The sequence below is a fragment of the Nuphar pumila genome, chromosome 14 (genome assembly GCF_984573655.1).
Source record: "Nuphar pumila chromosome 14, dmNupPumi1.hap1.1, whole genome shotgun sequence".
Taxonomy (NCBI): Eukaryota; Viridiplantae; Streptophyta; class Magnoliopsida; order Nymphaeales; family Nymphaeaceae; genus Nuphar; species Nuphar pumila.
Genome location: NC_143262.1, coordinates 5,129,854 through 5,147,249, shown reverse-complemented (window position 1 = coordinate 5,147,249; position 17,396 = coordinate 5,129,854). Strand labels below are relative to the sequence as shown.

The 17,396-nt window shown below is 42.7% G+C and overlaps 1 protein-coding gene across 6 annotated transcripts in view; it reads right to left on the bottom strand.

Moving 5' to 3' along the window:
- Positions 1–17,396, bottom strand: part of LOC149816145 (putative serine/threonine-protein kinase SIS8) — a 115,190-nt gene that overhangs the window by 76,097 nt on the left and 21,697 nt on the right. Inside the window, exon 6 of one of the 6 annotated variants that reach the window (XM_089987340.1) lies at positions 15,503–15,844. The exons of the other annotated variants lie outside the window; for them this stretch is intronic. Coding sequence (XP_089843466.1) covers positions 15,662–15,844 — 183 coding nt within the window. The 3' untranslated portion in view covers positions 15,503–15,661. Of the gene's footprint in view, positions 1–15,502; positions 15,845–17,396 lie in introns of those variants that run through there. 6 annotated transcript variants of the gene reach the window in all.

Below are 17,396 nucleotides of genomic sequence, written 5' to 3'. Positions count from 1 at the left end.
GTTTCCTTTCTGCTAGACCATTTTGTTGAGGGGTATATGGACATGATTTTTGATGTGAGATTCCATGTAATTTTAGGTAATCATTAAATTCTTTTGATAAAAACTCTCCTCCTGAATCAGTGCGAAAGATAGAGATATCGTTCTTGAATTGATTCTTGACTAGTTTATAAAATATTTGGAAATGAAAAAATACTTCGGATTTATTTTTTAGAAAGTAAATTCAAGTATGGCTTGTAAAATCATCTACAAAAATGACATAATACGAAAAACCTCCTTCGAACATAACCGGTGCAAGACCCCATACATCTGAATGCACTAACTCAAAAGGCCGAGATGAAACAAAATTTCTTTCTTGAAAAGGTAATCTCTTCATTTTTCCCAAGATACATTCTTCACACTTAAATGTTTCAAAATTACAAAAGTTTTCTATATTTGGAAACAGATGAAGCTTGGATATGCTAGGATGACCAAGTCTCCTGTGCCATATATTTAAGTTCATTTTCTGAACATTAAAACAAAAAGTATTTTTGAGAATTTCCAAAAAATCCATGTAGTATAGGCTTCCTTCTCTATGGTCTTCCCCAATCAGCTTCTCTGACTGACGATCCTGCACTCGACAGTCATGAGAAGAGAAGGAAACGTTATATCCACGGTCACATAGTTGAGAAACAGATAGGAGATTGAGATTTAATTTGAGAATATATCTAATTTGTGGAACATGAAATCCTTTTGAATTTTGAGAAACCTTTTCAAAATTCCCTATTGCTTCAATTTCTAGTGATGTTCCATCAGCAGTAAAAATATTTGATCCTTTTGAGTTATAACATTCAGATAATATATCAATATTTGGAGTCACGTGAAAAGAAGCACCTGAATCAAGAAGCCATAGAGTTTTACCTAGATCAGAGGTGCTCACGGAGGAGGCTGCAACTCCCGTAGATGAAGATGCTCCTTTGAGTAGAGGTCCAAGTGCTTCCACCAATTGAGTGAGAAACATACTTTCAATGGAAGTTTCACTTGATTCTTGTGGTGGATGTTGCTTTCTTCTCATAGGGCCTTTTTAATTTTGGACAGTGAGTTTTCACATGTCCAAGTTCACGGCAATAGTAGCAAATGATTTTCTTTTTCTCAAAATCATTATTTCCTCTTCCGTAGTTAGGTCTATAAGTCCTTATGAAGTTTTCAAGTTTTGAAACGGCTAGAACCGAGTCGTCATCGCTTTTAGCAATTCTACCTTTTAATCTATTATCTTCCATACTCGATTCCACTATTGTATCTTCAATTGATGGTATTTTTCCACGATGAAGAAGAATAGACTTAGTGGATTCAAATTCCGGTCTCAATCCACTAATAAACTGAAAGAAATGCTCTGCATTGAATTGGTTTTGGCGGAGTTCAATATCATGTGGACAATGCCACTTTGGTTCAAGAAGAGCTAATTCTTCCCATAATTCCGACAAGCTATTATAATACTCCCTAATACTCTTGTCCCCTTGAACCATATTTCTTACTTTACAATATCTAATTCTTCCCACACGTGCAATATCTTTAAGAGAATATATTCTCTTAAGATAGTCCCACGCTTCATTTGCATACTCAAATTTTGCTAAACTTGAGCATTTCTTTATATCAACACTTGAAATAAGCCAAGACATGATCTTGGCATGTCCCATACGTCATTCTTTCTACTTTTTCTCATAAGTAGCTATGGCCTTAACTTTTTCTACCTCCATAAGAGGTATTTCTCTTTCCCCTTCAACCTTTGTAAGGATTAGAGTAGGTTCTTCATCGGTTCCATCTACTAATCCCCATAAACCCTATTAAAATGTAAAACTGTATATATATATATATAATAATATTATATTATTATATATATAAATACATTTTTCATTTCTTTCTTTTCTGTAATTTTTTTCCTTTATTTTTATTTTTTGTCTTTATGTCATCTAGTTCAGTTTGAACTAGAATGACTGTTGCTAGTCAAGTCCTGTCCAGACTTGACTAGCAATAGAGTTGTTGGACTGTGTCCAACAACTGTATTGAGTCCTCTTTCTGTTGTGTATATAAAGGGGTGCAGCCCCTCTGGTATTTCATTCCAATGCTTCTTAAGCAAGTGGTTTTTCATATCAATAAAGAATACATTTTTATTTTTATTTTGTTTCCAGTTATACCCTTTTTAAGAGTTATGCTTTAGTGTCATTCTTGACACTTGCCCTTGTGAATCTAAGCTCGTGTTTCGAAGATCCCCATTTCATTTCATGGTATCAAAGCCGTGAAAGTACTAAATCTTGAGGAAAAGCTGCATCGGTTTCCGTGCCCTTGCAAAAGTGTTCGCCACTTGAAGAGAAGTGTTTTATCACTTCATTGGGGAAGATTTCACATCTTGTTGTATTGTTTTTTTTTTCATTTTCCTTCTTGTTTCTCTTATATCCCTATTCTTTCTCTCCTTGTAATCGATGGATGACAATGATAAAGGCACCATCATGCCTATGAAACTAAGCGATACGAACTATGTAACATGGGCTTCAATCATGAAACACCATATATGGGGAAAAGGCCTATGGGGGATTGTGGATGGTTCTGATTCGGAACCTAAGCTATCTCTTACTAAAAAGGAGGGAGATAAAGAAGTCCCTCTATCGGAAGAAGAGAAAATCAAGGCTATTGCCTCATACGAGAAGAAATGGAAAGAATAGAGAATATCTTATGCGAAGATAATGCCATGGCTTATCAATAGCGTTGACATTAAAAAATGCTCAAGTCTTGCCAAATTTGATTATGCCGATAAGGCATTGGAATACCTTAAGAATATATATTCCCTTAAAGATATTGCACACGTGTGCAACCTCCAAGAAAAAGTTCGAATGATGACACAAGGAGACAAAACTATTTGTGAATATTACAATGGGTTGTCCGAGCTTTGGGAAGAACTTTCCCTTTTAGAACCAAAGTGGCATTATGCCGAAGACATCGATCTTCGTCAAAAACAACTCGATGCTGAACATTTTTACCAGTTTATCACTGGATTAAGGTCGGAATTTGAAACCACTAAATCGGCCCTACTTCATCCGGGAAAAATTTCTTCTATTGTTGAAACTATTGAAGAGTTAACAATGGAAGAAAATTGTCTCCGGAAAGGTTCTTTAAAAATTGAAGATGATTCTGTTTTAGCTGTGTGTAGACCAGGGAATCATGTTCGATCATATAGGCCTCCTCACTTTAACCGACAAAATGGTGACTATGATAAGAAGAAAGTTATTTGTCATCACTGTCATGAAGCGGGACACTACAGGCCACAATGTCCCAAACTTAAGGAGCTAAGAGAAAAAAGAGCTGCAATTGCTGGATCGAAGCCTAAAGATCAGGATGCACCAGTTTCCCTGGCCCAACTAATGGAGATTCTTCAGCCTCTCATCAAAGGTGTCTCTTCCTCATCTGAAGCTTCAACCGGCGCAGCAGCCTCATCTTTTTCTGATCTAGGTAAAATTTCTTGGCTCCTTGACTCTGGTGCATCTTTTCATATGACTCCAAATAATCAAAGTCTATCCAAATGTGTTAAAAATAAAACAAGTGTGTCAAAGGTCTTTACTGCTGATGGGACTTCTCTTGAAACAGAAGGAATAGGAAATTTTGAAAAAAATTATAAAACAAAGAAATTTTCTATTCCAGAAATTAGACATGTTCTCAAATTAAATTTAAATATTTTATCTGTATCTCAAATTTCTGATTATGGGTGTAATATTTCTTTTTCTTCTCATGATTGTTGGGTACAGGATCGTCAGTCAGGCAAGCTGATTGGGGAAGGCCATAGAGAAGGAGGACTCTATTACATGGATTTTTTGGAAAAGCCGAAGAAAGCTTTTTATTATAATATTCAAAAAATAGAGTTGGAACCGTGGCATAAGAGACTTGGTCACCCAGATATAGCCAAAATCCAACATTTTCTAAATCTAGGAAAATTTTGTAACTCTAAATCATTTGATTGTAAAGATTGTATTCTCGGCAAAATGAAAAGATTATCATTTCAGAACATAACCTTTTTCTCTTCAAGACCACTTGAATTAATACACTCGGATGTTTGGGGTCCTGCACCAGTAATTTCTAAAGGAGGATTTGTTTACTATGTTATTTTTGTCTATGATTTCTCCCGACATACGTGGATGTACTTTCTCAAACATAAGTATGAAGTATTTTCATACTTTCAAACTTTTCATAATATAGTTAAAAACAAGTTTCAAAATGATATTATTTTTTTTCGCACAGATTCAGAGGGAGAGTTTTTATCCACAGGTTTTCAAAATTATCTTAAATTGCATGGCATCACACATCAAAGATCTTGTCCTTATACACCTCAACAAAATGGACTGGCAGAACGAAAACATCGTCATATTATAGAAACCACTAGGACTTTATTAATAGCAAATCAAGTCCTGAAAGACTTTTGGGCAGAAGCTGCCTTAACTGCCACTTATCTCATTAATAAGATATTATCTTCTTCGTTACAAAATATCACTCCCATTGAAAAACTTATGAACATTTCTCCAGACTACTCTAGACTAAGAATATTTGGGTGCAAATGTTTCATATTTACTGACAAAAATGATAAACTTTCCCCTCGTGCGATTCCCTGTGCATTTTTAGGATATGCTGAAAACCAGAAAGGTTATAGATGTTTTTACTTCAAAAATAATAAACTATATGTGTCTAGAAATGTTTCCTTTCTTGAAAATGAGAGCTTATTTGATTTTAGAAAATTAAAAGACGTCACTGAGTACTCCTTTTTGCTAGATCTAACATCAACATCTGATGAATATGACCTTGACAGTAACTTTGATGATGATCAAAGAATTATTGTTCTTAATGTTGAAAATGAAGAAGTTCATAGAGATACTAGTATTCAATATTCCAGGCGACAAGAGTTTAATCCTCCATGTGCACTTGAAAAATATTCTAACATTCCAACTAGACAATCATCCCGAGTCTCGAGGCCTCCAGGAAAGTTTGTATCATACGAGTCTTTCTCACCCACATATAGGGCAGTTATTGCATTAATTCACTCATATGAAGAACCATCCACATATTTTCAAGCAAAAAATGATATCAAATGGATAGAAGCCATGAAAGCTGAATTAGATGCACTTGAAAAGGCTTCTACATGTAATATTCAAGATCTTCCTCCAAGGAAGAAAACTATAGGATGTCGATGGGTTTATAAAATTAAAACCAAGAGTGATGGTACTCTTGAAAGATATAAAGCTTGTTTAGTAGCCAAAGGTTATGCCCAAGAATATGGGATTGATTATGAAGAAACCTTTGCTTCGGTGGCTCGTATGACTACTGTCTGAACCTTAATTGCCTTAGCTTCTATAAAAAAAATGGTCTATTTTCAAATGGATGTCAAAAATGCTTTTTTAAATGGAAAGCTAGTTGAAGAAGTATACATGGAACCCCCTCCTGTTCTAAGTATTCCTAAGTGTAAAGTCCTTCACTTAAAAAAAGCTCTTTATGGACTTAAACAAGCACCAAAAGCTTGGTATGATAGGTTTAGTCGTGTTATGATTGATATTGGTTTTCAATTATGTTTAACTGACACTGCTTTGTTTATTAAGAATTCTGATGCAGGGATCATTGTGCTTCTTCTCTATGTGGATGATATGATCATCACTGGAAGCGATAAACAGGGAGTTGAAACAATCAAAACACTTCTTAAATCTCATTTTGAAATGACTGATTTGGGCTTGTTGAGATATTTTTTAGGCATTGAAGTTGCTTATTCTCCTAGAAGATATTTATTATCTCAGACTAAATTTGCTTTTGATATTGTTTTCAGGTCTAGTATTACTAATGGTAAAAAAGTTGACACTCCAGAAGTTGTTAATGTTAAAATGAAGATGGATGATGGAGAACTTCTTGCAGACCCTACTCCTTACAGACAGTTTGTCGGGGCACTTTCCTATCTATCCATTACCAGACCAGATATAGCACATGTTGTTCACACAGCAAGTCAATTTCAACATGATCCTACTTATATTCATATGGGAGCAGTCATGCGTATTATCAGATACATCAAGTCCTGTCTTTCACGAGGACTTTTCTTATCTTCCTTCTCTTCTCTTGATTTAATTGTATATACTGATGTTAATTGGGGAGGTGATCCCAATAACAGACACTCAACCACTGGCTTTTATGTCTTTTTAGGGGAATCATTGATCTCGTGGAGGTGTAAAAAGCAGCAGAAGGTATATCTCTCATCCACTGAAGCTGAATACAGAATCATGGCAACCACGACCATGGAAGTAGTTTGGCTCCGACGACTGTTTGCTGACATGGGAGCTGAAGCAACAAAGGCTTCACAAATGTGTTGTGACAACAAAAGTGCGATCTACATTGCCAGTAACAGAACATTCCACAAACGCACCAAACACATCGAAATGGATTGTCACTACGTCAGAGAGGAATATCTACACGGGATAATTGATCTGCCATATGTCAGTTCAGAATATCAGTTAGCAGACTTCTTTACAAAGCCTCTCGTTGCTCCCCGATTTCACTTTCTCTTAGACAAACTTTCGCTCATTGTACCGTAAGTTTGAGGGGGAGTGTTAAAATGTAAAATTGTACATATATATAATAATAATATATTATTATATATATATAAATACATTTTTCATTTCTTTCTTTTTTGTAATTTTTTTTCTTTATTTTTATGTTTTGTCTTTATGTCATCTAGTTCAGTTTGAACTAGAATGACTGTTGCTAGTCAAGTCCTGTCCAGACTTGACTAGCAATAGAGTTGTTGGACTGTGTCCAACAACTGTATTGAGTCCTCTTTCTGTTGTGTATATAAAGGGGTGCAGCCCCTCTGGTATTTCATTCCAATGCTTCTTAAGCAATTGGTTTTTCATATCAATAAAGAATACATTTTTATTTTTATTTTGTTTCCAGTTATACCCTTTTTAAGGGTTATGCTTTAGTGTCATTCTTGACACTTGCCCTTGTGAATCTAAGCTCGTGTTTCGAAGATCCCCATTTCATTTCAAACCCTTCCCCCATATAAGATGTTTCATGATTGAAGCACATGTAACATAGTTAGAATCATTTAGTTTGATGGGCTTAATTGTAACGCCCCAAAATTTCGACTTGTGATTTCGAAAACCTTATCGAAAAACCTTTCAAAGATTTAAAGTTTAATATTTAAAAACAACAGCGGAAGACATTTAGAAAGGGACACAAGTCAACAATCCTGGGTACGTTAGCTGAAAAACCATCATTCACATGTACAACATCTTAAAGGAATTTAAGAAATAAGGCAATCGATTAAAATCTGCAGTTTATTACAAAATGGGTCTTTTATTCCAAAGTTCAATAAATCTAAGAAAAACTCCAAAAAGTCCCAGAGCCAAGCCGCCAGCAGAAAGAAAATGAATCTTGATCCACGTTGCACCACGCCATCGGCCGCCAGTGAAGTCCTACTCCTCACCTGCCCATGAAATGGGTCAGTTTCATAACAAACTAGTAGGTGCACGAACAGATAAGTAGAATGAAAATAAAACAGGACATTCATGAGATAAGCAATTATGATATTTAAGCAATTAAAGCAGTTGTAGTCTATTCTAGCAGATGTAATAAGTGCAAAGAGAAGCAGTGTAAGTCTCAGTCATCTATATCTATTCATGAATATCTTATTTAAGTTCTGATATTAACTGGTCTGTGGGTACGCACAGACGCGAAACGTAGAAACAGCCGAGACCAATCCGGGGGTTTATTATGTCAGGTGTTTTCATTAACCCGGATGGCTGACTGAGTCCGCTCCTAAGGGGACGGTCAGTGACCAAGAGAGTAAATCCCCAAAGGCATTCGTGGCCCATGGATGCATCCAACTTCTGCAGAAGTGCCTGGGAGTTACCACCTAGGATAATTTATGGTAATCCCAATTCCCCTAACTCCGATGACTGGGGAAACCGAGTCTTTTGCCCGTGGGGTGGTTGTTAACAACCTGTCCATCGGAGTCTTTGTACCATCCATCCTCTCCCTTGATGAACCGTGAAGATCGAATGGGTACGACGGGGTTTTCTTAACCGCCGCCCCATCCTACATGCTCTGGTCTATTAGACCCACTCGAGCATCTTGCCTGTGAAGGCGAAAGGTCACCATTTATATGATCTCAGCATTGTGCCAATTGCACGCATCGAGGTTGCTACAACCTCATCCCCCAACCATTGTAACCCACATGGGACGTACTTGTCCAAAAGTACGGTTGTACCTCCCTAGAGATACGACTACGATGAGAGGGCAACATAAAATGTTCTATGATACTTTTGGTTCATGCATGTATTGCCTTATGAGCAAATGGGCCTGTGGAGGCCGGTATTATCTCATTGATATCAATAAAGAGTTGCTTGATCACTTCGAGGTACTCAATGACCCCCAGTACTATTTGTATCATACCTGTCTTCAGTTCTAATGATAGTAATTTGTGGGTTTCTCGATAGATAACCCATCACAAAGTTTTGTAAAAATCTGTATTATACTTGGCATGCTCGAATACTAAGAAACAAGAAGTCTCATACAAGATTCATCAGGCAATAACCAATAATGCATCTATAGTAACTTATAACAGTGAGCAAGGCGGAAATACAATAATAAGATCTTTCTAGCAAGGAGTCTACTCGTAGAGCTCACAATAAGCATGTAATTTCAAAACAAATACGGGAGCGGGAACACCATACAGACAATCACCAGTTAAGAAATTCTACGAGTAAGAATGCATGTCAAATAAACTATTCTATCACAGAATCCTTATAATTTATTTCATTCACACAAACCCTTCGTGCGACTTTCCCCTACCTCGGGATGTCGTGCAGCTGCGTGCGTCTACGCGTGTAGATGATACGAGGCTCGGGCCGCGGAGTCAGAGCGGGGGTCTGATACGAAGTCTGCAACAGTGCTACGTTAATTATCATGCGGAGCAAAAGAAAGACAAACCTGCCTATAGGAAAAGAGAGGCAGCAGAGGTGTGCCCCTGCTGGCCGAAAACAGACAAGCGGCGGGGGAACAAGCCCCTGCTTAAACATAGCGTAGCGGCAGGGGCCAACCCCTGCCGACAGCCACCAAGTGGCAGGGGCTGAGCCCCTGCCAACGGCGCACAGTGGCAGGGGCTGAGCCCCTGCCGACAGCAATGGATGGCAGGGGGCCAGCCCCTGCCGGAAGCATAAGGATGGCAGCAAAAAGGGGTGCCGCAGGGGCCACCGGTCCCCTGCCGGCACTCCGGCGAATCTCAGAGGGAGACGGGGACGATAGGGGCCGCGTAGGCCACCTGTCGGGGCCCTGGCTACACAGAGAGGCGGTGGGAGGCCGCGGCAGTGGTTGTGCACCACCTGCCGGCCTCCCGGCGAGGTGATAGGGAGGGGGGTCGCAGGGGCCTCAGGTCCCCTGTCGGCACTCCGGCGATCCCCAGCGAGAGAAGGGGACGACAGGGGCTGCGTAAGCCACCTATCGGGGCCCCGATGGTACAGGGAGGCAGTGGGAGGCCTGCGGCAGCGGCTGTGAGCCTGCCGGCCTCCCGGCGAGGTGACAAGGAGGGGGGTGAGGAAGAAAAGAGGGAGGAGAAGAGAAGAACGACGTACCTGGGGGGGGGTTCCCGGTGTCGGCGGCGGGCGCAGCAGGGAAGGAGACCGGCGCGGGGGAGGAAGCTCGAGAGGGGAGGCGTGCCTCCCCTCGCCCTCCTACGATGCTCTTAAAGAGCTAGGGGGACGATAAATGGGGAAACCCCGATGGGTTTCCCTTATCGGGTCACAGGCGGGGTGGAGGGTGCGGCGCACAGGGGAAAGGGTTTTAACAAAACCCTTTCTCCTGTGTCGGGTTATTAAAACCCTAAAAAAAAAAGGGTCCCGGGTCGGGTCCGGACCCGACCCGGCCCGGGACCAAAACAAATTTTTTTTTTTTTTTATATGCGGGTTTTACATCCTACCCCTCTTAAAAGAATTTCGTCCGCGAAATATTTATTGCCTTGAAGAATCAAAATACAGGTCAGGATATTTTTCCCTGATATCGTTCTCAGGTTCCCAAGTAAATTCGTCAATTCCATGATGTTGCCACCGAATCTTTACAAAGGAAATGGTCTTTGACCTAAGCACTTGGTCACGACGGTCGATGATCTCCACTGGTCTTTCTTCGAATGTCAAGTCCCCTCTAATGTCCACATCATCATAATGAATGATATGCGATGGATTGTGAACATATTTCCTCAACATGGATACGTGAAAAACATTATGGATCTGAGCATACTGCGGAGGTAACGCCACGCGATAAGCTGCTTCTCCAATCCGCTCCAGGATTTCGAACGGTCCGACGTATCTAGGACTCAGCTTTCCCTTTTTCCCGAACCGAAATACGCTCTTCGTCGGAGATACCTTAACAAAAACCCTCTCGCCAATATCGAAGGTAAGCTCTCGTCGGCGTCTATCTGCATAGCTCTTCTGCCGACTCTGAGCGGTACGGAGTCGTTCTCGAATCATCTGCACTTGTTGAGTATAGTGTTGCAAGACTATAGGTGCCTCCAATTTTCGCTCGCCAACCTCGTCCCAGTAAACAGGTGATCGACATGGCCTCCCATACAAAGCTTCGTATGGGGCCATCCCGATGCTCGCATGATAGCTGTTGTTATACGCGAACTCCGCCAAACTGATGTGGGAATCCCACTCTCCCTTCCAGTCCATCATACAGGCTCGAAGCATGTCTTCCAAGGTTTAAATCGTACGCTCCGACTGCCCGTCCGTCTGAGGGTGAAACGCAGTACTAAACTTTAACTTTGTGCCCAACGCCAACTGAAGTTGTCCCCAAAACCTTGAAGTGAATCTAGGATCACGATCGGAGATAATCGAGACTGGAACACCGTGCAATCTCACAATCTCTCTAACATAGAGATCAGCGAGACTATCTAACGATTGGTTGAGACGGATAGGTAGAAAGTGAGCCGACTTGGTGAGTCTATCGACGATCACCCAAATCGCGTCATGCTTTCTCCGCGTCCTCGGAAGACCGACTATAAAGTCCATGGTAACATCTTCCCACTTCCATAGAGGGATCTCTATCTGCTGCATGACCCCACCGGGTCTCTGGTGCTCGATCTTGATTTGCTGACACGTTAAACACTTCGAGACATACTTAGCCACGTCTCGCTTCATACCGTTCCACCAATAACTGCGTTGCAGGTCCTTGAACATCTTCGTGCTACCCGGGTGAATTGTGTACCTAGACTTGTGGGCTTCCGCAAGAACTTCATCTCGAAGAACCGGGTCATCAGGAACCCAAAGGCGCTCCCTCAACCATATACTTCCATCCTCCTTCAGACGAAAAGGTGTATCTGCCAATACCGCTTGAGCCTTCAACTTCTCGTAGCGCGCATCAGTCTTCTGCCCATTGATGATTCTCGCTAGTAGCTCAGGTTGAGCAACAAGGTGGGATAAACCGATTGAACCTTGAGTGATTGCGAAAGGTTCCCAAGAGGCTAGGTCTTCGACCAACCTCCATCCAGCGAATAAGGCATTAATCGAAACTTCCGGTGCTTTGCGGCTGAGAGCGTCAGCCACGACGTTCGCCTTTCCTGGGTGGTAGGAGAGGGTGAAGTCGTAATCCTTGAGGAATTCAAGCCAACGCCGTTGTCTCATATTCAATTCCTTCTGTGAAAATAGGTACTTAAGGCTCTTATGATCGGTGAATGCTTCAAACTGCTCCCCATACAAGTAATGTCGCCATATCTTCAGTGCGAACACCACCGCAGCTAACTCTAAATCGTGAGTTGGGTAGTTCTTCTCGTGAATTTTAAGTTGTCGAGAAGCGTAAGCGATCACCTTCCCATTCTGCATCAGCACGGCCCCTAGGCCTGACCCAGAGGCATCGGTATAAATCACGAACCTGCCCTTACCAGAAGGTAAGGTCAAAATAGGAGCACTGGTAAGTCGTTCCTTCAACAACTGAAAACTCGCCTCGCACTTCTCGTGCCTTAAGAATTTAGTCTCTTTCTTCAATAACTTTGTCAGGGGTAACGCAATTTTAGAAAAATCCTGAATGAATCTTCTGTAGTAACCCGCTAGTCCAAGGAAACTCCTGATATCACGCGCGTTCTTTGGTTGCTGCCAACCAAGTACAGCCTCCACCTTTGCAGGGTCCACGGACACTCCTTCTTTAGAAATAACGTGTCCCAGAAACATGACTTCCTCGAGCCAGAATTCACATTTAGAGAACTTGGCATACAACTGTTCCTTTCGCAAGGTTTCTAACACAACGGTTAGGTGCTCTCGATGTTGCTCTCGACTTTCTGAGTACACCAAGATGTCGTCGATGAACACGATCACGAAGGTGTCCAAAAATGGCTTGAACACCCTATTCATCAAGTCCATGAAAGCTGCGGGGGCATTGGTCAGTCCGAACGGCATGACTGTGAACTCGTAATGTCCGTATCTCGTCCGAAAGGCCGTCTTAGGAATATCCTCATTCCTAATTCTGAGTTGATGGTATTCGGACCTAAGATCGATTTTCGAGAAAACCTTGGCCTTCTGCAACTGATCGAACAAGTCTTCGATACGCGGCAATGGGTACTTGTTTTTTATTGTGACCTGGTTGAGCATTCGATAGTCGATGCACAATCGCAAAGTCCCATCCTTCTTCTTCACGAAGAGCACAAGAGCTCCCCAAGGAGAAACGCTGGGGCGAATGAATCCCTGATCCAACAACTCCTGCAACTGCTTCTTCAGTTCCTCAAGCTCAGCTGGCGCCATTCTGTAGGGTGCTTTGGAGATTGGTGTCGTACCTGGTAGCAATTCAATACTGAATTCTACCTCACGAGATGGTGGAAGTCCCGACAGCTCTTTAGGAAAAACGTCAGGGTAATCGCGAACAACATCTAGCTCACTGATGGGAATAGGCATTGGATATGACTAAATAACACTAACCAAAAAGGCAGTGCATCCCTTCCGCAAAAAGTTCTGCGCCTTAAGCGCCGAGATCCTCCGGCTTGCTCGAACAGGTCTGGGAATTCTGAATTCTACTCTCGAAGAGCCTGGAGGTGATAAAACGATCTTGCCATCACGGCAAAAGATCTTGGCATGATACTTGTGCAACCAATCCATGCCTAGGATAACGTCAAATTCAGTCATCTCCAGCAGGATAGCACAAGCAGGCAAGTGCCGCTCTGCCACAACTACGTCCAATTCAGGTATGAAAGTGGTGCAAACCGTGTTCTTCCCAACGGGGTTATACACGTCTAATGCATTATCAAGCATTTTTACCGTTATATGCAATTGTTTTACGAATTTTTCTGAAACAAACGAATGTGTGGCACCACAATCAAAGAGTGCAAAAGCTGCTTGATCAGCAACAAGAATGGTACCTTGAACGAGATCCCCTTTGGTCAATTGATCGACCGTGGCTGCGTAAACTCGACCCGGCTCTCTGCCACTGCTTGGTTGTGCTCGTTGTTGTTGCTGATGAGGTGGTCGAGGAGGATGAGCTACGTTGCCGGTTCGCTTGAGGTCATCTGCTGCTTTCTTCCGGCAGTCGCGTATGAAATGGCCCATCTTGCCACAGTACAGGCATCCGCCAGTGTCCCGCGGACAAGATTGTCCCACATGAGGCCTCTTGCACCTGGGGCAGTTATCACTCGACGGTTGCCTGGGCGGTGGAGGGCCCTGTTGTCGCTGGCGTTTTGCTGGAGGAAACTGTTTCTTCCCTGCTTCAGTCTTCACTGGAAAAGGTGGTCGTTGCCCTGTGCCGCCGGAAAATGTCTTCTTCTGCTCGCCACCTGACGCGGTTGACTTCTTGGCTTGTACACTTTTTGAACGCTCCCAATCCTCGTTCAGTAGGGTGGCTGCTGCTACTGCCGCCGAAAAAGTCGTGGGCATGCTGGTGAGAACCCTATGCCTGAGTCCTTCCTTCAGTCCGCGAATAAACTTTCCGGCCCGCTCATGATCATCCTCGAATAGGTGAGGACAATAGCGCTCCAACCGTTGAAATTTGGCGATATAATCGGTCAAACTTAAGCTGCCCTGGCACAACTCCAGAAATTCCACCTTCTTCTTTTCCCTCGCATGAGGAGGGAAATAGTTTCCGAGAAAAACCCTTCGGAAGGCCTCCCACGGAATCACCTCAGCACCCGGAAACTGCACCTCTCGCATAGTGTCCCACCAGTCACGAGCGTCGTCCTTCAAACGAAAGGACCCGAACATTGTCTTCTTATCATCAGGAACGGACAACACTTGGAACACCCGTTCCACCTCTTTAACCCAACTCTGCGCCAAGTCAGGATCAACCTTGCCCGAGAAAGTAGGAGGGTCCAGCTTCAGAAATTTTTCATATGTGGCGGTTGGTGCATTCCCAACAAGGGAACCTGGATCCTGATGGGGACGACCCTGGTTACGAATCGCCTCAGCTAAGGAGTTGATGGTATCCATCATGAATCCCCTCTGCTCACGCAACTCATCGGCCATACTGTGGCTTGAGTTTCCCGCCATCCTTAAAAAGCAACCAAGATTAAAGTCAAAAATACTGAAGACGTACCAGTAGGCATAAGTATAGAAACAAAGGCAATAACATAAATCTTTATTCCGAGAGTCAAATATTTAGAATCCAGCTGTGCTGGTACATAAGCAAAAGTTATATTCCGCAGTTATAAATGAGTTCACAGACTCCAACAACACTGGGTGCGTGCTACCTCCCCTTAGGGACGACTAGAATACTTCCTAAGATATTCCCTTCTATTGCCTGTGCGCCTGAATCTGCGCTTAGGGGTGAAGGGAAGTGGCTCATCGTAGGAGGGCTCCTGCCCGTAAAGAGGCGTCGCCGGAGTATATTCCGGTGAGCCAAGACTATAATCTGAAGAATCCGTCGCAGGTGTATATGTGGGTGATACACCGCCCACTGGGTCTGCCGGAGGTGGCGGTTGCTCGCCGGCAGTCGAAATTGCGATCTTGTCGTCATGCTCAGCCTTGTGGAAGCAAGCATCCATGGTGTGGCCTGTTTTTCCGCAGAAACCACACTCCTCTGTTAACTCAGGGGGAACAAAATCTCCCGATGACTCCTGTGGTGTCTGATGGTGCACCTGAATGTGTGAAGGCGCGAAATCACCTTCTCAAGCATGCACTTCAGCCCACGCTGCTGCCAAGGGTATCTGGTAGGCGATCAGTAGTGCGAAGCCTTGCTCATCCGTAAAAATGGGTAGAGGAGGGCGGTTAGCCCAGTAACCAGCCCCGAACATCTCACGTCCGCCCCTCCCCCTTACGGAACGACCACGTACACTACGCGTGCTCCTACCGCGAATACCATTAAAACCAGTAACTGGATCCATATATCCAACGGTACTACGAATAAGACAAGAATATCATTTAGTCTAAACATGCTATGAAATATCAAAGGTTTACTTACAGCGCGATGGGATGCTCAATAGTCAAGATTCACTTCTTTATGATCTGGCTTTGATACCAAGTTGTAACGCCCCAAAATTTCGACTTGTGATTTCGAAAACCTTATCGAAAAACCTTTCAAAGATTTAAAGTTTAATATTTAAAAACAACAGCGGAAGACATTTAGAAAGGGACACAAGTCAACAATCCTGGGTACGTTAGCTGAAAAACCATCATTCACATGTACAACATCTTAAAGGAATTTAAGAAATAAGGCAATCGATTAAAATCTGCAGTTTATTACAAAATGGGTCTTTTATTCCAAAGTTCAATAAATCTAAGAAAAACTCCAAAAAGTCCCAGAGCCAAACCGCCAGTAGAAAGAAAATGAATCTTGATCCACGTTGCACCACGCCATCGGCCGCCAGTGAAGTCCTACTCCTCACCTGCCCATGAAATGGGTCAGTTTCATAACAAACTAGTAGGTGCACGAACAGATAAGTAGAATGAAAATAAAACAGGACATTCATGAGATAAGCAATTATGATATTTAAGCAATTAAAGCAGTTGTAGTCTATTCTAGCAGATGTAATAAGTGCAAAGAGAAGCAGTGTAAGTCTCAGTCATCTATATCTATTCATGAATATCTTATTTAAGTTCTGATATTAACTGGCCTGTGGGTACGCACAGACGCGAAACGTAGAAACAACCGAGACCAATCCGGGGGTTTATTATGTCAGGTGTTTTCATTAACCCGGATGGCTGACTGAGTCCGCTCCTAAGGGGACGGTCAGTGACCAAGAGAGTAAATCCCCAAAGGCATTCGTGGCCCATGGATGCATCCAACTTCTGCAGAAGTGCCTGGGAGTTACCACCTAGGATAATTTATGGTAATCCCAATTCCCCTAACTCCGATGACTGGGGAAACCGAGTCTTTTGCCCGTGGGGTGGTTGTTAACAACCTGTCCATCGGAGTCTTTGTACCATCCATCCTCTCCCTTGATGAACCGTGAAGATCGAATGGGTACGACGGGGTTTTCTTAACCGCCGCCCCATCCTACATGCTCTGGTCTATTAGACCCACTCGAGCATCTTGCCTGTGAAGGCGAAAGGTCACCATTTATGTGATCTCAGCATTGTGCCAATTGCACGCATCGAGGTTGCTACAACCTCATCCCCCAACCATCGTAACCCACATGGGACGTACTTGTCCAAAAGTACGGTTGTACCTCCCTAGAGATACGACTACGATGAGAGGGCAACATAAAATGTTCTATGATACTTTTGGTTCATGCATGTATTGCCTTATGAGCAAATGGGCCTGTGGAGGCCGGTATTATCTCATTGATATCAATAAAGAGTTGCTTGATCACTTCGAGGTACTCAATGACCCCCAGTACTATTTGTATCATACCTGTCTTCAGTTCTAATGATAGTAATTTGTGGGTTTCTCGATAGATAACCCATCACAAAGTTTTGTAAAAATCTGTATTATACTTGGCATGCTCGAATACTAAGAAACAAGAAGTCTCATACAAAATTCATCAGGCAATAACCAATAATGCATCTATAGTAACTTATAACAGTGAGCAAGGCGGAAATACAATAATAAGATCTTTCTAGCAAGGAGTCTACTCGTAGAGCTCACAATAAGCATGTAATTTCAAAACAAATACGGGAGCGGGAACACCATACAGACAATCACCAGTTAAGAAATTCTACGAGTAAGAATGCATGTCAAATAAACTATTCTATCACAGAATCCTTATAATTTATTTCATTCACACAAACCCTTCGTGCGACTTTCCCCTACCTCGGGATGTCGTGCAGCTGCGTGCGTCTACGCGTGTAGATGATATGAGGCTCGGGCCGCGGAGCCAGAGCGGGGGTCTGATACGAAGTCTGCAACAGTGCTACGTTAATTATCATGCGGAGCAAAAGAAAGACAAACCTGCCTATAGGAAAAGAGAGGCAGCAGAGGTGTGCCCCTGCTGGCCG